At 43.4% G+C, this 26,677-nt stretch overlaps 1 protein-coding gene across 1 annotated transcript in view; it reads right to left on the bottom strand.

The window, feature by feature from the left end:
- The window catches only part of LOC118083552 (uncharacterized), a 46,017-nt gene extending 20,611 nt beyond the window's left edge, over window positions 1–25,406 (bottom strand). Inside the window, exons 1-11 of the mRNA XM_035112061.2 lie at window positions 25,194–25,406; window positions 22,979–23,079; window positions 22,826–22,895; window positions 22,315–22,445; window positions 20,215–20,300; window positions 18,748–18,847; window positions 17,797–17,840; window positions 16,343–16,420; window positions 12,316–12,512; window positions 6,038–6,102; window positions 4,785–4,891 (exon numbers count right to left, since the gene is read on the bottom strand). Coding sequence (XP_034967952.2) covers window positions 4,785–4,891; window positions 6,038–6,102; window positions 12,316–12,512; window positions 16,343–16,420; window positions 17,797–17,840; window positions 18,748–18,847; window positions 20,215–20,300; window positions 22,315–22,445; window positions 22,826–22,895; window positions 22,979–23,079; window positions 25,194–25,362 — 1,148 coding nt within the window. The 5' untranslated portion in view covers window positions 25,363–25,406. The remainder of the gene's footprint in view (window positions 1–4,784; window positions 4,892–6,037; window positions 6,103–12,315; window positions 12,513–16,342; window positions 16,421–17,796; window positions 17,841–18,747; window positions 18,848–20,214; window positions 20,301–22,314; window positions 22,446–22,825; window positions 22,896–22,978; window positions 23,080–25,193) is intronic.
- Window positions 25,407–26,677: the final 1,271 nt, after the last annotated feature.

Below are 26,677 nucleotides of genomic sequence, written 5' to 3'. Positions count from 1 at the left end.
ATAATGTAAGTAATAACTAGCTCTGAAAGCAGAAACATAGAATAATGGCAAGTAGATATTCAAATGTACAATTATTGTACAATTTATTGAAAAATGATTTTTGGTAACTGCACTGGGTGGTGGAGGCTCGCTAGGGTTTCATGCAGGACCCTTGCAGAGCTACTACCGTGTTTCCCCTTTTTAAAGCCGTAGTCATAAAGTAAGCCATGGCAGGATTTTTGAGATTTTTAAAATATAAGACATACCCCGAAAATAAGACATGCAGGCACCCAGCAGCGAAAGTGGGAACGGGGCCGAGGATGCCTTTGGCGAAAAGTTGGGGGGGGGGTCGGGAAGTTCCATTTGGTGTGGGGGGGAGTTGGAGGGAGGGAGACACCGCTGACCGGGCTCGTTGCCTCTTTTTTCTATTCACGTTGTTTGTTCCTGTAAAATGCCCGCAAGCCGGCTAAGCAGGAAAGAAAGGGGAGAGGACTTGCGCGTTTTCCCTCCCCGCCGACACCTTTTTCCTCTTTCTCTCCCCCCCCCCCGGAAGCTTCCTCAACCCGTGCTGGGCGCCGACCCGGCAGGCTGCTTCTTTGATCCGGCGGCCTGCCGGGTCGGCGCTGATCAGTGCTGCGCGGAGCACTGGATCGAGGAGCCGGTCTGCAGAGTCAGCGCCCAGCAACGCCGTGGGAGGCGATGCTCTGTGCGGCGCTGCTGGGCGCTGACTCTGCAGACCGGCTCCTCGATCTGGTGCTCCGCGCAGCACTGATCAGTGCCGACCCGGCAGGCCACTTCCTTGATCCGGTGGCCTGCCGAGTCGGCGCCCAGCTGCCGATCCGAGGAAGCCCCGCTGTCGACGCCAGTCTCCAAGCTGCGCTTCGGCTCGGGGGACTGGCGGGGAAGGCAGGCAGGCAGGCGGCAAGCAGCGCCCGCTGAGCTTCGGCTCCGGGACTGTTGTTGCCTGCCTGCCTGCCTTCCCCGAGGAAGCCCCGCTGCTGCCGCCAGTCCCCCGAGCTGCGCTTCAGCTCAGGGGACTGCCACACGCCTGACATCAGCGGGGCCGGAATCCGCTCCCCGCTGCCTCTGGTTTCAGCCCCCGCGCGCCTTCTCCCGGGGAGTCTCGGTGCGGCGCTTCGCAGGCGGCCCCCGCGGGAAGCCTGCAGCTACGGCAGGGACCTGACCTGGCAGCAGAGGTGGCGGAGGTGGCCCTCCCGGGCCATTTTCACGTGCCGCAGATGGGAGTGCATTGATTCCTGCAGGTTGCACGCACACGCCCTGCCTGCTCTCCCTGCAGCCCAGAACTGGCGGCTGCTGCAGCGCAGAGCGCTCGGAGAGCCCAGCAGCGCCGCGGAAGCAGAGAGCCTGCAAGGAGGGAGGAGGAGGAGGACTCCTCTGTGCTGCTTGGCGGTGGCACTTTAGCAGCATGATCATGGACACCCCGGGGTAGGGGCCCTTCCTGGCAGGGTGGCTGCGGCCCCTCAGCACAAGCCGAGACCCAGCGCTGACGGGATGCCCCCTCCTCAGCCCAGCCTGCTCCATCTGAACGCGGGGAGGGAAGGAAGGCATGGGCGTATGTGTGTGTGTGTGTGCACGCGCGCACGGTCTAGCCCGCCACAAATTCTGAGGGACAGTGAACTGGCCCCCCACATTAAAAGTTTGCTGACCCCTGTCCTGGACAGTGTTGCATGCTCTCCACCTGCTCTGGCTTCCCATATATTACCAAGAACAGCTGTAAGGTACTGTAATAAGAATAATAAAAAAGACATCCCCTGAAAATAAGACACCGTGTGTTTTTTTGAGGAAAAAAAGTTATAAGACGGTGTCTTAAAAAAGGGGAAACACGGTAGTACCTGGAGATGCTGGGGTCCTTCTGCATGCAGGACAGATGTTCTGCCAGTGAGCCACCACCCTTCACCAAAGGGACTGGCTGAGGTTGACTCACTGAAGCTGCTCTCCTGGTTCCAGGGTTTAAGGGCCAGAAGTATAAAGCAGCATCCTATGTTTCTGAGGAGAGGGAGAGGGAGAGGGAGGAAGGAAGGAAGGAAGGAATGAAGAAAGAAAGAAAGAAAGAAAGAAAGAAAGAAAGAAAGAAAGAAAGAAAGGAAAGAGGGAGTGGGAGGGAGAGAGGAAGGAAGGAAGGAAAGAGGGGAAAGAAAGAAGAGTAGGAAATAAGGAAGAGAATAAAGAAGGAAAGAAAAAGAAAGAGGGAGAGAAGACGGAAAGGGAGAAAGAAGGAAGGAAGTAGAGGGAAAGAAAGAATAAGAATGAGGGAGAGGAAGAAAGTTGGGAAGGACGGAAGGAAGAAAGGAAGGAAGGAAGTAAGGAAGAAAGGAAGGAAGGAAGAAAAGAGGGAGCAGGAGGGAGAGGAAGGAAAGAGGTGAGAGAAAGAAGAGTAGGAAAGAAGGAATAAAGAAGGAAAGAAAAAGAAAGAGGGAGAGAAGACAGAGATAAAGAAGGAAGGAAGGAGAGGGAAAGAAAGAATAAGAACGAGAGAGAGGAAGAAAGAAAGGGAAGGGGGGGGTCGCCGCCTTGATTCAGCGTCAGAAAAGAGCGCAAAGGGACCCAGGGGCAAAAAGCATTTCCCATGCAGCGTGAGGCAGCGGGTGTCCGTTTTAGGAGAAGTGCGTAAAGCCTCAGAGTTGCACGTTCATGAGGCTGAGCCGCTGCTGAGCTCACGTTCATGAGGCTGAGCCGCGGCAGGAGGAGGAGGTGAGGCAAGAGGAGGAGAAGGCGGCGGCTTGCCCTGTCGGTGCCCGGCAGCGCCGTGCGGAGAGTCCCGAGCCTCTGGGACGCAGCAGTGCTCTGTAGCACTTTGAATCCTCCTCCTCCACATGGCGCTGCTGGGTGCTTTGTCTGTGCTTCAGCAGCAGCAGCAGCAGCAGCCGTTTCCAGGCGCCGAGCCGTGGCAGGAGGAGGATTCAAAGTGCTACAGAGCACTGCTGCGTCGCAGAGGCTTGGGACTCTCCGTGCGGCGCTGCTGGGCGCTGACCCGGCAAGCTGCCTCCTCCTTCTCCTGCTGTGGCTCGGGGTGCTCCACGCAGCGCTGCTCTGGCCGCCTTTCTCCCCCCCCCCCCCGGCCCCAGCTGTTTGTCGGCGCTTTGTTGGCGCGGCGCTTCAGCAGCAAGGTCCCACTGCTGGGTCCCGCTGGCTGGGGTGCTCGGCGGGCCACATGACAAGGTCTGGTGGGCCGGATTTGGCCCCCGGGCCTTGTGTTTGACACCCGTGCCGTATGATCCCCATTCTGAGATTCAAACTCTACATGGGGCAACAGGAGACAAAGTCTTCTACAGTGGGTACCTCAGGTTAAGAACTTAATTTGTTCTGGAGGTCCGTTCTTAACCAGAAACTCTTCTTAACCTGAGGTACCACTTTAGCTAACAGGGCCGCCTGCTGCCGCCGTGCCGCTGCCATGCGGTTTCTGTTCTCATCCTGAAGCAAAGTTCTTAACCCGAAGTACTATTTCTGGGTTAGCGGAGTCTGTAACCTGAAGCGTCTGTATTAACCTGAAGCGTCTGTAACCCAAGGTACCACTGTAATGGGTTTTCTGCCTTTGTGTGTGAAGTGGATGCAGGTGTGAGTGTGTTATATTCCACCCCTGCCCACTCGTGGCTTACCTCTGGCTTAGCCGGTGCTTTTCTCTTCAACTGAGCTCTGGCACCAGCTCAGCTGGGAGAAAAGCTCTTCGGATGTTTTGGCCCACCTACCCACCCTAGTCACGTGCCCTTCAAATTGTATCCTCGTCCCCACTTTATACCAGCAGGTCACAACAGTGTTTAAAGATGCATGCAACTCTACCACCTTCACACGGAGTTTGGGTCAGAGAGCAAAACTTCCTATTGGGCAAGTGTTAGCATAGCTATAAGCTCAGAAACAGGTGAAAGATTGGAGCCTCCCCCCCCCCAAAAAAAACCCTCTGCACTCTTGTTATCATAGCTCTCATAATAAGAAAATGTAAAAGAATCAAGAAGATCCTAAATCCTCATAAATGAAGGAAGTCTGAAACATTTGTCAAAGAATGTATTTGAATTTCTCCCCAAGCTATTCTACTCATTCCTGGTACACTCTTAACCATAATAATAATAATAATAATAATAATAATAATAATAATAATAGTAATAATAATGTACGAACGAGTGTGGAAATCAAGTGATCTCTTGCCCCAGCCAATCTTTTTTCAAGGGAAATGCTGTTTACCTTCCCGCAGCAGAAGTGCCTATTTATCTACTTGCACTGGTGTGCTTTCAAACTGCTTGGTTGGCAGGAGCTAGGACAGAGCAACAGGAGCTCACTGTCACAGGGATTCGAACCACCAACCTTCCTATTGGCAAGGCTAAGAGAGGCTCAGTGGTTTAGACCACAGCGCCACCTGCGTCCCTCTTCTGGAAACACGCTTTCTCATTTGACAGTATTCATATATTGCGATAGGCAACACCAGGCTTAATTTGCAAATATGGCCACAGGCAGTAATGCTTCTGAATGTCAGTTGCTTGAAATTGCAGGAGGGGACCTTATGTCTGGGTCCTTCCTGAAGGTTTCCTGCAGGCATCTGGGTGGCCATTGCTAAAACAGGATGCTGGACTGGATAGGCCATTGGCCTAATCCAGCAGCTTCTTCTTAGGTTCTTATACATAATGAACGCCTGATAATATGCTTTTGGAAATATTAAGTGTATATTATATTGCTCTTAATTTAAGATAGTGACATTTGAAGTTGCGGACCAAATGTCATGGCTACTTTTTTACCAACGGGGCACTGTGAGATGATTATACAATTAGGGGAGCTGTTTTGCAGTAAATTCCAACCTTTCCAAAATACTTTCTGCAGTTCTTCTTGCTTTTTCTATTGCCTTTGGTCCTCCTACTGGGCAGCAAGCTGTAGCTCTGAATCCATCAAGGTACGTAGCATTTACCTGGAAAAACCGAAAAGATGCGAATAAATTATTAATGGTTACCCAAACCTAGGCACAGATTTGAAATAAATCAAAAGTCACCTTTTATAAGGACAGAAATGATTCATTCTCATATTTTGTTTAAAATGGAAGAGCTATCCCTGGAGCAACAAGGAGTATTACAAAGGAACAAAGCTGCATATTGTATGCAAAGGATTTACTGAATGAAGCGCACTCATAGCTGATAGCTGAAGTAAGTGGCATTAGAAAACTGAATTGTATTGATTATATTTGCAATTAAGATCTGCGCTCAAAAGACTCAGGGCAATTGTTATTCAAATAAACCCTTTGACAGAGCATGTGGCTTTGTTCCCTCTGTGACCAGTCTTCAGTTTTATTAGCTATGCACACTGATGTTTAACCATCTATTTAAAAGAATCCTTTACTCTTATTTAATCATATTCAGATAATTAAAGAGGGATGCATTAAAGTTATGTCTCATTTTAGAACTAAATTAATATAATTAATAGAAGATTGTGATCTTCAAATGCTGTCAAAAGTTGGAAGATACATCTTTATACTTGCTAAATACTTTGTCTGTGTTAAAGGACTAGCAGGAAAATGTTTTAATATGTATACATTTAAATGTGCAAATTTCTGTTACATACAGAAAGAGACAGTGGTATAGTACAAAAAACCCCACTGAACCAATGCAAGAAACCGTAAATAAAATTCAAATCTCAGCCTAGAAATGGTTATGTGAGATGCCAGCAGGCAAATCACCCTCTTCAGATCCCCAGATTTAATGCACAGAACACTACACAAATTTGCATCTGCATTATCCAAAAGTTTTAAAACAAAATATCTGTTTGTATGGTCTTTCAGACTCCTTTCTCTGAACAGCCTGTTCAAACAGTTTGGATGGTTTAATTTCAGACTGTTTACCACAGAAAGGACTGCAAAACCTTCTAAAACTAAATACATAATGTGAAAATAAATAAATGCTATGCAAAACAGACTTGCAAAGAATTTCTTGAAAGACTTGTCACTTCAATTCAATGACTTTTGCAAAGTGTCTATATTCTTTTCATTAGACATAGGAAAACACATGTTTCACACTCTTCAGGCTTATATTACCATGATCATTATTGAAACAATAATTAGAACCTTGTAAAATGCTGATGGAGGCAATCCTTTTGCTCCCTGAACTTTCACTGCACCACCTTCAATACCTGAAAAAGGATATTTTTAAGATGAGAATTACTTATAACCAAACAATTAATAAGCATTTATGAGCTACTGCACTCCAAAGTGTTTAGGAATGACAACAACGCTATTAAATGAAGACAATATCAGAACTGTCAAAATATGTTTCCCTGGATACATGTAAAAGCAATGGCTTCAAAACGAAATTAGACCAGGGCGTGGCAGAAAAGTATTTCAGCGGATTTTAGCCACAACAGATAAATGGAACTGTGCAGTTCAGGAGTGGAATTCCTCTGAACATCTGCTGCTGGGGTGGGGTGGGGACAGCTGTTGTGTTCAGGCTGCATTCAATGGTGTCACCCAGGTGGCAGAAAGATTTCTGGCAACAGAACGGGAAATAAATTCTCCTCTTTTCCAGTCCCCTGCGCCACCTCTGAATCTGCTCTGATGGTTCCCCCAAACGCTCTGAAGCGGACTTTGGAGAGGGAAACGTAGCAGTGGGGAAAGGGAATTGCTGGAAATGGCTTCCCTCTCCATTCTGCAGGCAGAGACCCTACTGTCAGCTGAGCAGTACTGTTGGATACAACCTTAAGACAGCAGACCCTGCTGAATGAATTAGGCTGTGAGAGTGTGTGTACCTTGCACTAGTAGAGCTTCAGTTTGAATAATATGTTCATGCCCAATTACCAGGGATCCCCACTTGCCCTGGACAACAGTCTACCCAATTCAGCAGCATCTTCCAACCTTCAATAGACCATTTCTGAGGGGCTTGGAGGCAGAAGAAGCAGGCAAGCCAGCTATAGCCATTTAATTTAAATTAGCTCACTATCTAGTAAAAGACAGGCATTTTTTTGCCCACAAAATGGTTAATCATTATAATATCACAGCTACCCAAAGATGGCTCAGCCTGCAAACAGGATCAGCCAGGATCATGCTGACATTCAGTACTCAGGACAATTCTTCTGGACGACTGTTTCCAGGTGCTGAGGAGGGATTTTAACCAGCAGTGGGAAACCTGTGCTCCTCCAGATGTTGTTGGAGTCCAGCTCCTAACAGTCGCAGCCAGCAGGGCCAGTGGGGTTAGGGATGATGTGACCTGGGAGAGCAGCAACATCTGGAATGGTACAACAGGTTCCCCATCCCTGATTTAAACCCTGTTGTCGCCACCACAGTATATCAGATTGGTTTATTTATATCTAGCCATCAGACCATCACAAAGCAAGCGTTTAGCAAACGTAATTCCATACTTGTATAAAAGTCACATGCATTAACATAAATAAATAGACGCAGACCTAAATAAAACTATATACAATATAAAATGAAAAGTTCTGAACCTCCAGGACAAATCACAGCAGCCCCCTCCCCTTTTTTTAAAAAAACCAACAACCTCTATTTTAACACAGATCAAAATTAAGAAAATCTAAACAAATCTGAATAAAATTATATAAAACCTAAATAAAAGATAAGAACAAATGTATGCCACAGTGTAGATAGTGCTACACTAAAATCTGCTTCAACAAAATTACCACTGGTGTTCTAGTACATTATCCTCCCATTTTATTTGCTCCAGTTCCCCTTCACAAAATCATATAATTGTAGAATTTGAATTGATGCCAATGATCATCTAGTCCAACCCCCTGCAATTCAGGAATGTTTTTGCCCAACTTGGGGCTCAATCCACAACCCCGAGATGAAGATTTTCATGCTCTACTAACTGAGCTAGAGCATGAAAAGTGGGGATCCAGATGGCGCTGTGGATTAAACCACAGAGTCTAGGGCTTGCTGATCAGAAGTTCGGCGGTTCGAATCCCTGCGAAAGGGTGAGCTCCTGTTGCTTGTCCCAGCTCCTGCCAACCTAGCAGTTCGAAAGCACATCAAAGTACAAGTAGATAAATAGGGACCGCTCCGGCGGGAAGGTAAACGCTGTTTCCGTGTGCTGCTCTGGTTTGCCAGAAGCAGCTTTGTCATGCTGGCCACATGACCTGGAAGCTGTCTGCGGACAAACGCCTATAGAGTGAGATGAGCGCCGCAACCCCAGAGTCGGACACGACTGGACCTGATGGTCAGGGGCCCCTTTACCTTTTACTAACTGAGCTATCCCAGGTACTAACCATGGAGGTCTACACTCATAAAGAGAGATGATAGTTACGACAATAACTCTGTAAATTATTCCACAGCTAAAACAAAACAAGCTCTGGAGAAACAAGCCATAGTTTGTTTGCCTGCCTGTGAGATGATTTGCAGTTTGTGGAACACACTGTGCTGAAAACAAGCCACGGCTTAGTGTTATGTTCAACCACAGCCCAGAATGTATGATGCACTCCTTAGTAATAATGAGTATAAACGACGTCTTTGAAAACAGCTCAGCAAATAAATCTTATCTGACTGAATGGCTGGCCCACCTAGTCATGTATCTAACTGACTCTGGGTTTCCATGTCGGACATGTCACCCCTTGATGCTTGCAAGTATAGCAACAATTGATGATGGCACACAGGATGGTTTTAAAGCCTGGGCAGGATGATGTGGGAGTAGACAGCAACTAGGCCTTGAGCAATTTAGGAAATTAAAGATGAGCATGCTGAATTGAACCTGGAAACACACAGGTAGCCAAAGTAACTGGAGTAACAAGTCCCAGTTATCAGACTAAGTCCTGAATGCCAATTTCAGTCCTACGGCTGAAGTTTCCAAGCTGTTTGTGAAGGCAGCTCCACATAGAAAGCACTGGAAAACTTTAGCTTGGAAATAACTAGAGGCAAGACCGTTTTTTCTTAACTGAGTCCAGGTCCGTCTTTTCTTAAAAGAGGCTTCAGCTGGAGAATCACCAAAGTCGATAGGCTTGACTTGTACACAGAGGAAGTCATGGTTTTCTCCTCCATCTCAGCAGAGCTAAATGGCAGACTATTCTGCTGATTTCAGTGGTGCAGGACTTCAAACTAATTCATAGAATCATAGAATTGCAGAGTTAGAAGGGACCCTGAGGATCATCCAGTCCCACCCCCTGCAATGCAGGAATAGGCAGTCGTTCCTGTACGGAGATTGAACCTGCAACCTTGGCATTATCAGCACCACACTCTATCTAACCAGCTGAGCATGTAGAAACAAAATTAAACAATTCCTTCCAGTAGCACCTTAGAGACCAACTAAGTTTGTCATTGGTCTGAGCTTTCATGTGCATCCACACTTCTTCAGATACACACAACTGAGCAAGTGATTATACATGAAGGAACAGATCTATGCAATAATATTAAATATTTTTCTTCATAAGTAACCCATCACTAGAAGAACATCATAAGCCAAACAGTACCAGTACAATGCAATTTATCATTACTTTTGAAATGGTTTTACTCCTCAATGTTTTTAAATCTAAACAAACATAAGTTCCTGCAGCTTGATTCATTATAGCTCATGAGTTCTGTTAGAACTTTTATAATAAGAAAAATACATTTTAAAAAATCACAAAATCAGCAGAGCTCTTATACCAATTATGTTTTAAAAACCCTTCATATTCCCAACTTTTATAATAAGAAAAATACATTTTAAAATCACAAAATTAGCAGAGCTCTTACACCAATTATGTTTTTAAAAACCCTTCATATTCCCCACTGAAATAATAAAAAGAGCATCTCTAGTTCAACCAACTAGTTTATCTAATCCTGCCATACAAAATATTTAGTAAAGTAAACAATTAAAGCAGATAGGCCTGGAGTCCTTTTTCTGGTGTACGTGTCAAAACACTTATATCTAAAGATATTTGAGAAATCTGCCTATTTCCCATCTGTTATATTTCTACTAGAATAACTGAAAGTTCATGTGAAAGTTCATTTGGAGTTCAAATGTGTCATGTTGGGCCATTTACAAACTAAAAGTTCATTTGAAGGTTAGGTGTATTTTTAATTATTTTTAAAAACGGTTCCTTTAAGCTAACAGCTATTGCTTTTTTGATTCCGATGTTTGTGAAGCTTCATGTATCTGTTCTAGGGTTTTTCTGCTTATCAAATATATATGTGTGTGCACAATCTTTCTGGATTAATATTGCATTTGTATTTTCATTGTATAACTTCATTAAAAATTCCTTAACACTAACAGCGTAACGCAATACATTTATACTTGTTTGGCAGTAAGCCCTATTAAGTTCATGGATCTTACTGTAGTCTAAAACAAAGAGCAAAAATGAATGAGGATACAAAATTAATGTTCTATTTTCCTATTCTCCACACTCATAAATCCTTGACCACTTAACCAAGGATGCCGACAGGATTTCCTGTTTGTGGGTTGCAGCATCCACATCTCCCCAACCTTTCACAGCAATCTGGCAAGAAATGCTGTTTGGATACGTACATTAACTTAGTCTAGCCTACCTCACAAGGCTGTTGCTATTATTATTTATTTGATTTCTAACTTACTCTACACTGTAAGGTCACAGGGCAGGTTACAACAATACAACAGGCAGGGCTTTTAATGTTTAATAGATTATTGTATTTTAATATTCTGTTGGAAGCCGCCCAGAGTGGCTGGGGAAATAATATTATTATTATTATTATTATTATTATTATTATTATTATTAGATTTAGTTTTTAAATGAATTAATGTTACAGGAATAGTGTGGGCCTATAATGATAATAAAGTATCTTGAGTGGAAAACCAAAATACAAAAAGTTAATGTCATTCCCTTCCTTTACCTGCAACACTTTATAGTCCTGATATTTATAGCAAAATATCACCACCACTACCCAAAAGGTTTGCCAACCCTAATAAACAACAAGCGAAAAATACGCAAATTATGTGAAGTTTTGTAGCTTTGGTGTCTGAACTGCCAACTTTCAGCCTAGCCTACCCCACAGGGCTGTTGTAAAGATAAAAGGGGATATAGGAAGACAACGTACACAGCCTTGAACTCCTGGGAGGAAATGCAATTCAAATATACAGCAATGAGCAACAAACGAGCAGTTTCACAACACATAAACACAAAACATTTTGTCAACCTTGACAAACAAATATCCTTGCGCTAAAAGTACAGCCTACAGGACTTCTAACTTGCTACAGCTGTAAGGTATTTCATATTTTTGCTTATAGCTGCTGTATTATGAATAAGTAACAGCACAATAATGAGAAGCAGACCAGCAGTGGCTGGAAGGGGGACGTGGAAAATGGGCACAGGGGTTGCAACAGTACCATTTTTCTAAGTAGGAAGGAGGTCTCGTTTATTTTGAAGGAACTAAGTTTGAGCAAAAGCCAGCCAATTTTATTTTGTTCTTTAAAGGCAGCACACTTGGAGGAAACAAAATGGATATGGAAGAAAGTGCTTAAACCTCAGTATCATCCTCTGTCCAGCACAGGCTAACAGCAACAATGAATTTTCTTGTTTTATCTGCCACTCTAAGAATGCCCCTTTCCTGAGTCCCAGGTGGGAGTGGTCAGCAATCCTTCCTTTGGTTACTTATCAACAGTGATTAAATTCCTTAGCAATGGTGTTGCTTGCCCAGTGCTGAAGCCTTACAGTACTGTACCTCCACAGTTTGCTTTCTAACTTTCTAAAGTAATGTGCAATTGACTCACTTAAAATTGAAAACTAAGTCTAGGGTCCATGGCCCAGGGTAAATGTACTCCCCTGCTACCAGCCCTGTACTTAAATTAGATTAATTTAGATTTCCATGGGCCTGGAATTTAGAATCTAGGAAGGCGGTACATTTCTCCGCATAGCCATGTGCAAGTAGCCACATACAAGTTTATCTCTGGTCTTTGATAGGGATCCGCTCCCCCGGCACTTCTGGGTTCCTCGGCTTCATGGCCCACAGCACTTTCTGATCTTTGTTCGGTGCTGTTCCTTTAGAGCTCCATCTTTGGTCACCCCAGGGGTTGTCAACCTGGTCCCTACCACCCACTAGTGGGCGTTTCAGGATTCTAGGTGGGTGGTAGGGGGTACAACAGCACAAGCTGAATCCTCCTTCCATTGAGCACTGGTGGGCGGTAAGGGAATTTTACCATCAAGAAAGATGCATTAGTGGGCGGTAGCATAGCTGCCAAGTTTTCCCTTTTCTCGCGAGGAAGCCTATTCAGCATAAGGGAAAATCCCTTTAAAAAAGGGATAACTTGGCAGCTATGGGCGGTAGGGATAAAAAGGTTGACTACCCCTGGGTCACACTGTTCTTGCTATGATTCCTTATCCTCTCTACCCCTTTCTTCAACTCATAATTCTGTGTTTATGCATGTCTGTACACACCCCTCTACAGACACTAACCTGGGATTTCAGCAAGGGAAACTTGAGAGAAGTCACATGTGACATCTGGCAGGAGATATTCCTTAGGATTACCAATTTCATATACCAACTGTTCTGCCACCGTGCCAAAAGACAAGAGGCCCCCTGTGTTAGGTGGTTTGGATACAATAAAACTTCCATCAGAAGAACATTCTACTATGGGAAAACCGATGTTATGCCTAAAGGGTTGAAAACATTGAATACTTTATTGATTCGGAAAATATATAAGCATCCAAATAACAAGCAATACATGGCAATGGTTAGGGGGGGACAAAAATATATCTATTTCCAAAACATATACCAAGAGCTTTAAAGGGTATAGAACACACACAGAGTCTTCAAAGAGTCAAATGACCAGCTGCATTGTGGCAAATAAGGAAAAATAACTGAGGAATGAAATGTTTGTGCCCCAAAATCAGAGATGGGGACAAATAAACAGAAGGTAAGCTAAGAAATTAAAACTTTGTAAGAAAATTAAAGGCATATTGTCAGGCTGCCTACAATGTTATCAACTGCATGAGGTTTTCAGGCAAGAGAAAAAGAAAGGCTTCGCAACAGAATTTTCTAGATTTGAAAATGAGGTGATCTATAATGAGGAGAAAACGCTTTCGAAAATGTACAAAATTCTGCTAGATTGGTTGGTAAAGGAAGAGGAGGTTAAGTCAGTCATGGTAAAATGGGCTATGGATATAGGTCATAACATCCAACTTTCAGCATGGGAAAAAATCTCAAATTCATGGCATGCTACACTCCTAAAGAAAATTATATGAAGATTTTTTACAGCTGGTATTTAATACCCAATAAATTGATGATGATGTATAAAAATAACTCAAATCTGTGTTGGAAGTGTAATAAAGCAGTAGGAACAATATATCATGCATGGTGGAGATGTAAAAAAATGGGATAATTCTGGGATATAATTTACAATGTGTTAAAAAAGATGTTTAAATTATCATTTACCAAAAAGCCAGAAGCTTTCTTTTTAGGAATAATTGGGAATGAGATCCCCAAAGATCTGAAGAAGTTGTTCATGTACGCCACCACGGCACTGAGAGCATTGTTAGCACCCCTAACTGGAAAGGAGACCAAATTCCAACGAAGAAGGACTGGCAAGTGAAGTTGATGGAATACGCAGAGATGGACAAGCTGACAGGGAAGTTAAGAGACCAAGAGTACCAAAAATTCAACAACAATTTCAGTAAATTAATAAAAAATATGGGGGAGATTACTGCGATGATTAATTTTTTTTGACTGGGCTAGAATGACTCTTGTAAAGACAACTAATAGAAACAGTGGAAAAGATGGTAAATAGAATATTAGATACAATTGGAAAGGCATATAACATAGAATTCCATGGAGCCAAGTAAGAGGTGGAAGGAAGTCCGGTGCAAACAAAGTAACAACAAAACAAGTAGTTAAACAACATAATATTTATTTTCTCTTTAGTTTATGCATACATGTTAAATGTTGGAATGTTCATTGTGTCCAATTAGAATCATAGAATCATAGAGTTGGAAGAGACCACAAGGGCCATCCAGTCCAACCACCTGCCAAGCAGGAAACACCATCAAAGCATTCCTGACAGATGGCTGTCAAGCCTCTGCTTAAAGACCTCCAAAGAAGGAGACTCCACCACACTCCTTGGCAGCAAATTCCACTGCCGAACAGCTCTTACTGTCAGGAAGTTCTTCCTAATGTTTAGGTGGAATTTTCTTTCTTGTAGTTTGAATCCGTTGCTCCGTGTCCGCTTCTCTGGAGCAGCAGAAAACAACCTTTCTCCCTCCTCTATATGACATCCTTTTATATATTTGAACATGGTTATCATATCACCCCTTAACCTTCTCTTCTCCAGGCTAAACATACCCAGCTCCCTAAGCCGTTCCTCATAAGGCATCGTTTCCAGGCCTTTGACCATTTTGGTTGCCCTCTTCTGGACACGTTCCAGCTTGTCAGTATCCTTCTTGAACTGTGGTGCCCAGAACTGGACACAGTACTCCAGGTGAGGTCTGACCAGAGCAGAATACAGTGGTACTATTACTTCCCTTGATCTAGATGCTATACTCCTATTGATGCAGCCCAGAATTGCATTGGCTTTTTTAGCTGCTGCATCACACTGCTGACTCATGTCAAGTTTGTGGTCTACCAAGACTCCTAGATCCTTTTCACATGTACTGCTCTCAAGCCAGGTGTCTCCCATCCTGTATTTGTGCCTTTCATTATTTTTGCCCAAGTGTAGTACTTTACATTTCTCCTTGTTAAAATTCATCTTGTTTGCTTTGGCCCAGTTGTCTAATCTGTTAAGGTCATTCTGAAGTGTGATCCTGTCCTCTGGGGTGTTAGCCACCCCTCCCAATTTGGTGCCATCTGCAAACTTGCTCAGGATGCCCTCAAGCCCATCATCCAAGTCATTGATAAAGATGTTGAACAAGACTGGGCCCAAGACAGAACCCTGTGGCACCCCACTAGTCACTACTCTCCAGGATGAGGAGGAGCCATTGATGAGCACCCTTTGGGTTCGGTCAGTAAGCCAGTTACAAATCCACTGAATGGTAGCATTGTCTAGCCCACATTTTACCAGCTTCTTTACAAGAATATCATGGGGCACCTTGTCAAAGGCCTTGCTGAAATCAAGATAGGCTACATCCACAGTGTTCCCTTCATCTACCAGGCTTGTAATTCTGTCAAAAAATGAGATCAGATTAGTCTGACATGACTTATTTTTCAGGAACCCATGCTGACTTTTAGTGATCACAGAGTTTCTTTCTAGGTGCTCACAGACTGTTTGCGTAATGATCTGCTCTAGAATCTTTCCTGGTATTGATGTCAGGCTGACTGGGCGGTAATTGTTTGGGTCCTCTCTTTCCCCCTTTTTGAAAATAGGGACAACATTTGCCCTCCTCCAGTCTGCTGGAACTTCGCCTGTTCTCCAGGAATTTTCAAAGATTATTGCCAGTGGTTCTGAAATCACCTCTGCCAGTTCTTTTAATACTCTTGGATGTAGTTCATCTGGCCCTGGAGACTTGAATACATCTAAACTAGCCAAGTATTCTTGTACTACCTCCTTACTTATTCTGGGCTGTGTTTCCCCTGCTGAATCATCTGCTCCATATTCTTCAGGTCGGGCGTTGTTTTCTTTCTTGGAGAAGACTGAGGCAAAGAAGGCATTGAGGAGTTCTGCCCTTTCTCTGTCCCCTGTTTGCATTTCACCATCTTCTCCTCTGAGTGGCCCCACTGTTTCCTTGTTTTTCCTTTTGCTACGGACATACCCATAAAAGCCCTTTTTGTTGCTTTTAACCTCTCTAGCGAGCCTGAGTTCATTCTGTGCTTTAGCTTTTCTGACTTTGTCTCTACACGTGCTGGCTATATGTTTGAATTCCTCTCTGGAGATTTCCCCCCTTTTCCATTTTTTGTACATATCCCTTTTAAATCTTAACTCAGTCAAAAGTTCACAATTGTTTATTGTGAATATTGATGTGTATGAAAAGGATGGCTGTAAACTAATTGAAAAATCAATAAATATGTCTATAAATAAAGGAAAAAAGAAGGCAAGCTAAAAAAGGGGATGACAGTGTGGAGAACAGAACACTCTGTATTCAATGGTTCTAAATAATCTGTGGTAGGTTGGAGCAAACTACGTTACAGTGAGGCAAAGAATGCACAGTATAATTAAAATCGCTTAAATTAAGGTAAAATGGCATTCAAATATTTAAGCCTGGCTAGGTCTCCAAAAACACAGAGAAAAGAAAGGGGCATAGCAATTTCTAAAATGAGATTCATGTATTTTAAGGGTTTGGGTTTTTGTTTTTACATGCAAGCTGTATATAAATTTTATGAAACAAATTTGATAAAATACTTTAGACTGCCCACATCTACTGATACACATTGTCCTAAAAAGTTTGAGAAAACTGACAAAATAAGCATAAAGAACAGTGACAAATCCCCTTAAGGTATCCCTGTTTCATTTTCTCCACATAAATCAAATCAAAGTATCAAAATAGAATCAACCTACCAGTCTGGTACCCTATGCCAATCAGTAAATATTCCGCCTGTACATTGAGCACCGCATTCAATCAGATGGCCCGCAAGACTGAAAACCGAGAGTCATAATATACATTTTAGTTCAATGGCAGACACCTTAGTTTACAGTCATTCAGATTCAACTTTAATCAGAAGGTAAAGAAAGCTAACCTAAAAATATCCTGTTCATAGGACACATAGTTACCGGTATATATGCATCTATAATGGTCAACATATGTTCATATGACACATGGTTATATATGCATCTATAATGGTCAACAATGGGACACAGGTGGCGCTGTGGGTTAAACCACAGAGCCTAGGGCTTGCTGATCAGAAGGTCGGCGGTTCGAATCCCTGCGACGGGGTGAGCTCCCGTTGCTTGGTCTCAGCTCCTGCCAACCTAGCAGTTCGAAAGCACCTCAAAGTGCAAGTAGATAAATAGGAACCGCTACAGCGGGAAGGTAAACGGCGTTTCCATGTGCTGCTCTGGTTCGCCAGAAGCGGCTTTGTCATGCTGGCCACATGACCTGGAAGCTGTACGCCAGCTCCCTCGGCCAATAATGCGAGATGAGCGCGCAACCCCAGAGTCGGTCACAACTGGACCTAATGGTCAGGGGTCCCTTTACCTTTACCTTTTATAATGGTCAAATTGAGGGGATCCCACATAATAGATAAAAGTTTCAAAACTTAATGGACCCACTGGCAGTTTCTAGAATCTTTAACGTATCTTGGAACAGAGTGCTTATTTGTCCTCTTCCATCTGTTTGATAGTCAGAGAACACATTACTACTATGTAATCAGTCCTCCTGCTGAAATAGACCATGGAATATCAGCAACTAATTTATACTTCTGGTTCATTAATTTCAAAGACTTTGACCTAAGGCCATTTCCAAATGAAATCCGTGAATCTTAGTGACATCAGTGTTCATATAGCTCTGAAGAGATAGTTGATGCTAATTACTAATAGGCCTTCTCTTCTCTTTCTCCCTCAATAGGAAAAGTGTGAAAGAGGAAAGCAAAATCTAGTCTGACACACACAGAGTCCAAAGATAAATTTAGCACTATGGAAGCTCACAAATGTTATGGCCTATTAATCCTGAGTTCCTACTCCACTGTCAGGAACCACAAATACAGCAGATCCACCACCAAAAACTGCATGCAACATACTTTGTACATAATTCCCCATTTAGCAGGGGATTTCTATGCAGAAGCCTGTATCAACTGCAATGGATCCTGATATGCTTCCTGAAACCATGACACTTCTATGTTGGAACTCAAAATTATTTTCAAAATACGATACATTCATAATTAAATGTGAAAGCAAACATTGCACTCACATTTTTCAAAGCAATATTTCCATTAGAATTATGCAGAACATTGTTGATGTAGATATAGCATTACATTTTAACAGCATTTATCATTTTTTAAAGTCAAATCGTTTACCTTCCAGATGCTAAAAGGCCAAACTCGTCTCTCTTCCAGCCAAACTATTAAAAAAAAAAAGGTTTGAAGTGTTAAGTGAAGTACAATTAAGTGGTGCAATGAATACAAACATGCAAATAACAGTTCATCACAACCTACCCTTGAGGTAGGTTGAGCCCAATTTCCCCTCTGCCTGTATGCACACACATATGCTAGTGCAGGCTTCCTCAACCTCGGCCCGCCAGATGTGTTTGGCCTACAACTCCCATTACAGAAAAATTGTTAACCCCAGAATTTTTTTTAAAAAAGTTGACCTTTTGTGCCACCTTGTGGCAAGCAAAATCATTTTCATGTTGTAAATATTTTGGTTCTGTAAAAACTACAAATGAGAGAAAGGTGGTTAAATAATGATAGATTTATCAGAGGAAGTTTATTAACATGGGTGACATTTTTCCCCTAAAAAGTAACTAGGTTGGTTTGCTAACATGGGAATTTGCTTGTCTCACAGTTCTGTTAGAACTTCAATGAACTACTAGAACCCCCAACCTAGGTTTTAGAGAGAAATGTACATATTTCTCTCTAAAAGAGAGAGGCAGTGGGAGACAGGAGTGCCTGGCGTGCTCTGGTCCATGGAGTCACGAAGAGTCAGACATGACTAAATGACTAAACAACAACAACAACATACATATTTCATCCATTTATGAAGTTTGAAAAAGAGTTTGAAAAATACAGGGAGGGGGTTGCAAAGCTAAATTACGGTAGTTCTTGATATCTCTATTACTGTCTAACTACTTTCTAAACAAACATATTTCAAGTTGGATTCTTCTGAAATAAATAAAACTAATGAAAATACATTTGCACTTTACTTCAAGGATCTGTAATTAAAATAACAAAAACTGGAAACCTGTTCAACATTCATACAGATGACTCCTAGAGGAAGAAGCTGTTTCAGAAGCATTGATTCACACTTACGGAATGTATTAGTGGTCCCAATACAAGGCTACTGTCAACACATCTTCCTGTCACCACAATGTCTGCTCCTAAGTCAAGAGCTCTGCTTATTGGCCTTGCACTGAAGAAACAGAAGTATTGACAATTAAAACACTGTATTTACTTATTCACCTTTCAAAATAATTGAACATTTGATCTTAAAGATTTAAAATTAAATCCAGCACACGGTTCTTGAATGAACAACTCCTCAATTCAACTGAGCTTGTGAGAGAAAAGACCTTGCAGTCAGATTCATTAATTATATTCTCAATATTATACAGAACAAAATATTACTGGGCAGAGATCAACCACATGATGAATGAGGGATCTTGGGCCCCGGAGTTTATAATTTCCCCAACACACACTCAGTAGGCAGCCTTACACAAGCCACCACCTCTCAGGTTCAGATTCCCATCTGTAAAAAAATAAAATGATAGAAAAATGCCTTAAAAGTTTAGGATAGGTTTAGCTGGGTTGATAAAATATTGCTGTCTAACTCTGAACCTTAAGAATGCAATCCTGACCCCTAGCTCTACAGGTTGAGAATGGTATGGATAGGAGAGGAGCTCCACCAGCAATTTGGCTATTTCTATCACAGAATCCTCAGCTATACCTGCAGAAAACTCTCCAGGAATAGATCTGTCACAGGCCATGTTTCCACTATCTTTAGTAGCTAGCATTAGGCCATGGGATGAAGCATTCCAGAGATTAGATACAGGTGAAGCGAATCCCCTTCATTCCCACAGGAAACCCCAAGTTCAAGCAAATAACTTCCTTCCCATTGGCTATGTTGTGCAACAGTATGCACATATCTGAAATGCCTTTCACAAACTTCCGTTCTGGAAGTCCGTTCAACTTCCAAAACGTTCGGAAATCAAGGCACAGTTTCTGATTGGCTGCAGCTGTGTTGAATGTTTGGGTTCCAAAGAACATTAGCAAACCGGAACACTCACTTCCGGGTTGCGCCGTTCAGGAGCCAAAACGTTTGACTCGCAAGGCGTTTGGGATCCAAGGTACGACTGTACTATAGAAAGGAGACATAACTCTTCAGCTAAGGCATGCATTGCATAGGCAAACTCGGCCCTCCGGATGTTTTGGGACTACAAATCCCATCATCCCTAGCTAACAGGCCCAGTGGTCAGGGATGATGAGAGTTGTAGTCCCAAAACATCTGGAAGGCCGAGTTTGCTTATACTTGAGCTAAGGCATCACACTACCTGTCCCTGCAAATTGACACTAGAGATGGGAGGGGTGAGGTGTGGAGAACAAGGCATGGTGGCAGAGCCAATCAGGTGACAGAGCCAATCAGATACTCAGGTGTTCAGAAGGTACTTGATCAATGCTGCCCCCAGTCCATGGACTGCTACTGCTATTATCGTGCTCTAAAAAGCAGCTCCCCATATAATACAACTTTTCTTTTTAACAAGTTGAATTTCTTAAAGATCTTACCCAAGATATACATTCATGCTGTGAATGTTTTCTGGAAATGGCTTCCCATTCTCCTCTTTTGAGGCAGATTCTTTGATGCTGTTTAACTGTAAAATACCCAAACTTATGTATGTGATATGAAAATATTTACATTACCATTCTAATTTCTAGGACGGAAAAATAAGTAATGTTTCTGTTATTGCAATTGATAAATTTTATCAATTGCAATAGGTAAATTAAGAAGGGGGATACTAAATAGGTTTGTTTTCAGAAGAGTGTTAAACATTTAATCAAGAAATTGTGGCTAAACGGTTTGGGGAATTGGAAACAAATAACAGGGTCAAGAGTTTCCCCTCTCCTTGTTCTCTTCCGAATCTTATTTAAAGACTTCTTGATTTTCTCAAGCAATAATTTGCCATGATGACCAAATTAACAAACCATGGTTTGAACAATCTCTACAAACCAGCACTGCAGAGCACTGTATAGACACAAGGGGGAGGGGAAGCACTCAAGCACATTTAGAAGACTAGAATTCCGACATCTGAACGCGACCTACTGCTTTTACACCAGGAACCTGTGGCTGAAAGCAAGCCCCATTATTTTCACTTGATCTTGTTTGCAAGTAAGTGCTAACAGATCACATCATTCTGTAAGGTTCTCTTATCCTTATCCAAAAATACCCGATAGGAAATAATTAACAAATATTAAACAAATATATGTTTATGTTTGCTTAGGGTTGTGAAATGAGTACAGTGTTTATCAAAACAGAACTACTGGCAAGATTCCCATGATTTTAATGAATATGAGCTATTGTTTTGAATATTCACATTGTTATGCAGTTTACCAATATTAGCCCAAGGAATTTTTTTTCATAAATAGCAGCCATCACTTTATCAAATAGTAAAATTATTACATGCTAGCATAGCCCATGCAAAATTTGTATCATAATAACTGCTGAAATGAGGTAGTAGTCAACAGGCTACCAATAACTTTTGTTCATCCCAAGAGATGATATAAAACGGGGTGTGGGAAGCACTGTTAGAAACTGAGATCTGAAACCTAGGAGCTAAATGGCATCTTAAACCTAGGTCATGGGTACAACAACAGAATGTCTAGGCTTGCTTTTTTATAACAAGAATACAAAGCTGAAAATGAATGAACTGCGGCTAAAATATTATGTTCATTTTTACATGGCCTAGTCCTTCCCCTGCCCACGCCCCTAATATTCTTAAGAGGGTCTCTTCTCCAGCCTTTAGAGAGTGGCTGGAAGTGGGGAGGCAGAAAAAGGTCCTCATTTCCTTCCACTCTGCTCTTTTAATCTGAAATCTTAGGCGCAGTATTGCGCCCAGAGCTCAGAAACTGCTTGAGTTAATGAAATTCTCTTGTCACAAAATGCACCTAGAAACACAATGGGAGTTTTGAACATTGGTGGTGTCAGGGACTGGACTGAGGAGGAATGGTGGGGATCGCCCTCCCTTCTCCTGAACCTTCCTGGGGACAGGAGGACAGCATAGATTTAGAACAGTGGTTTGCAGAAGGGCATAGTTCAGAGGCTGCAGAGGGGAGAAGCTGGAAGATACTGGAAGAGGAACAAGCAGGAAGAGGAAACACCAGGGGAGAGACAGCTGACAGACTCAGTGTCTTTGGCCAGCCTTCCTGACCTCCCCTCTCCTAAGAATAGGCGGACATTGAGAGTAGAACAGAAAGCTCAGCGGCAGAAAGCTCAGATTAGCTGACATAGGGGTGACGCAGAATAGTAGAGAGTGACGGAGGGGGTGGGACTTTACTTAGAACAAAGCCATTTCTAGAGAGAGACCGCATTCCTTTGTCTCTTGCTGTGATTATTGAATAAACTAATTGGTAAGAACTCTTCTTTTATCTGCTTCTTTGCTGCCACCGGGGGAGGGATCTGATTCCCCGAAGCCTGAGAGGTGGGGAGGAAGAATTAGGACAAAGGAGACCTCACTGTCTCCTAACTCCATGGATTATCTACTGTATTTGTGTAATGTTGGTGGCATTTGTTTAACGGACACACTAAGGATCTGACCAGACTTCAGACTTCTACGACAAACTTCCTAATAAAATTATTTTTTAAAAAAAGGAAATAAAATACCCACATACCTCTCCCATTAAATCATCACCAGTAATAGCAGCAATCTTCAAGTCGACGCCAGCTTTTTTGGCCACTTCTTGGAGTACAGTAGCACAGACAAGAGGATTCATTCCACCAGCATTGCTGATAACACGAACACCTAAGCAAGGCAAAAATATTAGGTTATGAACAATGTATATTCACTGCTCATGTACGTACACACACAAATTGATTTCTCTGTTGTTTGTTTCTGCTCATATGGCTACTTAAAGTTGGCTACAAGTTACAGCTGGCTGCTCTAATACATACTTCTGACTGGACTAAAACAGACCTCTAAACAGTCACTTGGGAGTCAGTAAGGAATTGCTCCAGGGTGAGCAGGCAAGTAGAGTTTTTGTAAACTGGAGGAGAATTTAGCTCAGTTCTAATCAATCAAGGTTTTATAAGCCAAGGTTTAAAACAAGCACACGGGTCAAGTACCCTTCCCCCCATCACAAATAATTTAAAGTTATTACAGCAATATAAAATACAATATCATACCTTTCCTGTGTATGTCCTTTATATACGGGGCCATTGCAGTTAATACAAAATCAGGAGTATATCCTAAATCCTAAAAGAAATGAAAATTAAATTGCGAATGTTTTTATCAGAAGAAATACTTTTTAAAATTTTTGCTTCAGAAGAATTACTCACTGGAGATCTAGCTTTGGCAGTAGCTAGTAGAGACATGGTAATTTCAGAAAGGTAATCAAAAACCAGGAAATCCAGCTTCCCTCCATAGAGTAGTTGAGGAACTAATACAAAGAAATAAAACTGTCTTTAGTAAGAGCACACACGCACACACACACACACGCACACACAGCAAAAGCATTCAATGCAAAACAGTTCAGAAATATGGGCTTTGCAGCAAACAGACCTATGGGTTAATAATAATTATTTAAAATATAATTCAAGGCCAGTGTCCTACATATAAGCAATGGCTAATTTCTTAAGGTCAAATCCCAAGACCACAGTTCATGACTAACCTGTAAAACTTGGCCTTTAATTCCAAGGATGGCTATAATAGCATATTACACTAACAACAGATTTTGGCTCAAAAGGGACATTTCGGTGCCCGTTTACATTGGAATGGTCAACTGAAACTAGTTTATAACCCAACCCTATGCATTTTTATTCACATTAAATCTGAGGGAAAGTGTTTTACAGGGTAAGTGTTTTACAGGGTAAGTACCTATGCATACTGTCCAGAAGTGACAACTCATTTTTACATTAAAAAGTTTAGTATCACACTATACAGTCACAGAGAAAGTTATAAAATTGTTGTGGCAAAATATCAAAGGAAGTGAAATGGGTAAAAAGCTAAGATCAACTAAAAGGAAGTTTAAATGTCAAATACTGAGAGTAATAATGTTTTAACTAAAAAGTGTCTACAGTAAGTAAAAGGTGACCACTAAGTTGGTTGTCAAAACTGAGGAATGTGATATGGAATTTTAATAGTACACCATTCATAGATACTTATGTTGCAGCTCTCCAAATCAGTTCCCACATGACATTTATTATATTGGACTATGCCTTTTCACTTTGGACTCATTTATCTAGAATACCGGTAGCTCCTCCCTAGTTCCGCCCTCCAGTCACAATGAAAACCGAATCCTTTGCATAGTTACTGAGAAGTTAAGTCCCACTGAGCAACTTGGGCTTGCCGATCAGAAGGTTGGCGGTTTGAATCCCTGCGACAGGTTGAGCTCCCGTTGCTCTGTCCCAGCTTCTGCCAACCTAGCAGTTCGAAAGCACGCCAGTGCAAGCAGATAAATAAGTAGCAATTTTTATTCATTTTTTTTTATCCTGTCACGGTGTTCTGTTACGCCAGAAGCAGTTTAGTCATGCTGGCCACATGACCCGGAAAGCTGTCTGTGGACAAACGCTGGCTTCCTCAGCCTGAAAGCAAAATGAGCACCACAACCCCATAGTCGCCTTTGACTGGACTTAACCGTCCAAGGGTCCTTTACCTTTTTTACAGGATTTACTCCCAAGTGTTTAGGACTGCAGCCTCAGAGTCATGTTCACAGCATGCAATTACAGACCAAACGAATGTAATCTATATCCTCCTTTTACCTCATTTTCATCAAGCCAAACTGTGAGTACACAGTTGCTAGGCGATCAGAAGTTTTGGATACTCCAAGGCTGCAGTCCTATGCACGCTGACCTGTAAATCCCACTAAAACTGATGCTCCTTAGCCCCGAGGTTCGATTGCATTGTTGCATGTAATCTGAGAGGTTGCAGCGAGTAAACACACAACGCAAACTTGCAGCAACTGCAGCGCCATCTGCTGTTTTATCTTTTTGCCCGATTTCACCCCCAAACTTCCAATGGATCAAGCCAAGAAGAAACGGGTCTGCTTTTGCAAGATGAGCCTGTGCAGAACCTAAACCAAAGCAACTGAACACTGTAAGGGCAAGTGAGTGCAAAGGTGTGTTCAGATGGCACGATCAGGGACAGCAAGCAGGGCGAGAGAGTCTGCGAGAAAGCGCGCAAAAACTGCAGCGAAGGCTAACGGGGCAGAGAGCGGGGGAGAAGCGAGCGAGGAACTTAATAATGGAGATCGTGAATCTGTGAATGCAGTTTTGGGCATATTCGAGGCATGCATTGCATCTCGCACCATTGCATTCGACGGTGCCCACACTCCCAGATAAGCGTGGCAAAAGGAGTGCAGCCGAACAGCGCGATCGGTTCAGAAGGGAACTCCGCGGAGTGGAGCGGAACAGATCCCCGGGGAAAGCAGGCAGGAAAGCGCGGAGGGAGTTTTCCTTTTTCCCGCCTCCACCGGATTTCCCGGCAGGCAACCAGCAGGAGGAGCTGCCGCCCGTCCGGTGCAGGCGCGCAAGGCCGCGGCTCCCTGCGTAATACCTGAGGCCGCCGTGTCTCCCCAGAAGCCCGAGGCGCAGCCGATCCGCACCGGGCTCGCCTGAGGGGCGCACGGCTCGCTGCTCCAACAGCGGCGGCTGCTGGTCCACCGCGAGAGGCGCGGGGCGGCGGCGGCCGCCGGGAACCGCAGCAGCAGCGCGGCGCCGCTCATGGTGCTTCTTCCTCGGCGAGAGGCGAGGCCTGGGCGGGCTCGGCCGAGGAAGTGGCGCGGAGAAGGAGGGCCGCCGGGCGCCGCCAGTCACCGCCCGGGATCCTCGCGCGCCCTCGGCTCGGCAGCCTCCGCCGTGTCGCTCCGCGTTTCCGCAGCTTTCCCGTTTCTTCAAGGCGGCCTCCAGGGTTTCCGCCGTTCTCCTCCATGGGGTGTTGCCTGTGGGTGGCAGGCAGAAATCCGGCTGGTGAAGCCGGCTGCCCCCATTCCCTCTCCAGAGTTGCGCTTGTCGTTTTCCCCCTTGCAGAGTTTCCATACTTATTTTTTTAAAGTTTCCGACCGTGGAAGCTGCAGCACCTTTTTGGAAATGCTAACCTCCTGGAGTTGTTAAAAATCCAGGAACCTTTAAGAAACAAAGGCGTCAGGCAGCTGGTGAAGGTGCAGGAGCTCTCAGGCAAAATGCGGCAGAGACCCTTTGACCCTGACCAGGATTTAACAACTGTTCATTTGGCCAAGAGGAGCCAAAGCCTTTCACTATAGGAGCGTTTGCTGCTTACATCAGAAGCTGCCTTATACCAGGTCATTAGACCGATATTGTCCACAACAGCAGCCAAGGACCTCGACAGCTTCCACCTAACTAATATTCTGAGACTCGAACCCAAGACCAGCCACATGCAAGACATGTGCTTCTCCACTGACTTCCCTCCCCAAATGCATACCTTTGCTGCTTTCCGATACAAGACTTACATGGTTGTCATTTTCCCCAATACATTTTGTTGCCGGAAACAAAAGATCAGATACCCCATCCTGTTTCATGTACAGAAGCTGAATGGACCAGCAGCAGAATATTGAATTCACACTGGTCTGGAGACGGGATCCTCCATTGCACCTGAAGACAGCAGGCTAGCTTAGAGACCACAGACCACGGGGTCCATACACTCTGTTCTCTTAAACTACCTTGCTCCTTCCCCAGCATCTGCTTCCTGGGATGGTTGTCTCACTAGCTAATGGAGCAGAATATAACAGATAATAAAAATAAATTCAATTCGCAATATGTCAAAGGAAGCAAAAAGTTATTGATGCAGTTCCATCTGAGAGAGAAAGCGAAAAACAGTTTGGGGAGTTTTTATTTAGGGTTCCAGTCACTGCCCCCTGTTTTTCAATTCTCGGACAAAAAGATCTGTCAGAATTCTGTACTCAATAAAAACAAAATTAAAAACATAATTAGAAGATAGGCTTGAACGTTATCATCCACAGCATGTGCAAAGAGCACTTCTTCCCTGTTCCTACATTTTACTTGACTCTGACTAAATAGTGC

This window comes from Zootoca vivipara, chromosome 9 (assembly GCF_963506605.1).
Source record: "Zootoca vivipara chromosome 9, rZooViv1.1, whole genome shotgun sequence".
Lineage (NCBI taxonomy): Eukaryota > Metazoa > Chordata > Lepidosauria > Squamata > Lacertidae > Zootoca > Zootoca vivipara.
This window is presented reverse-complemented; position numbering and strand designations above follow the sequence as displayed.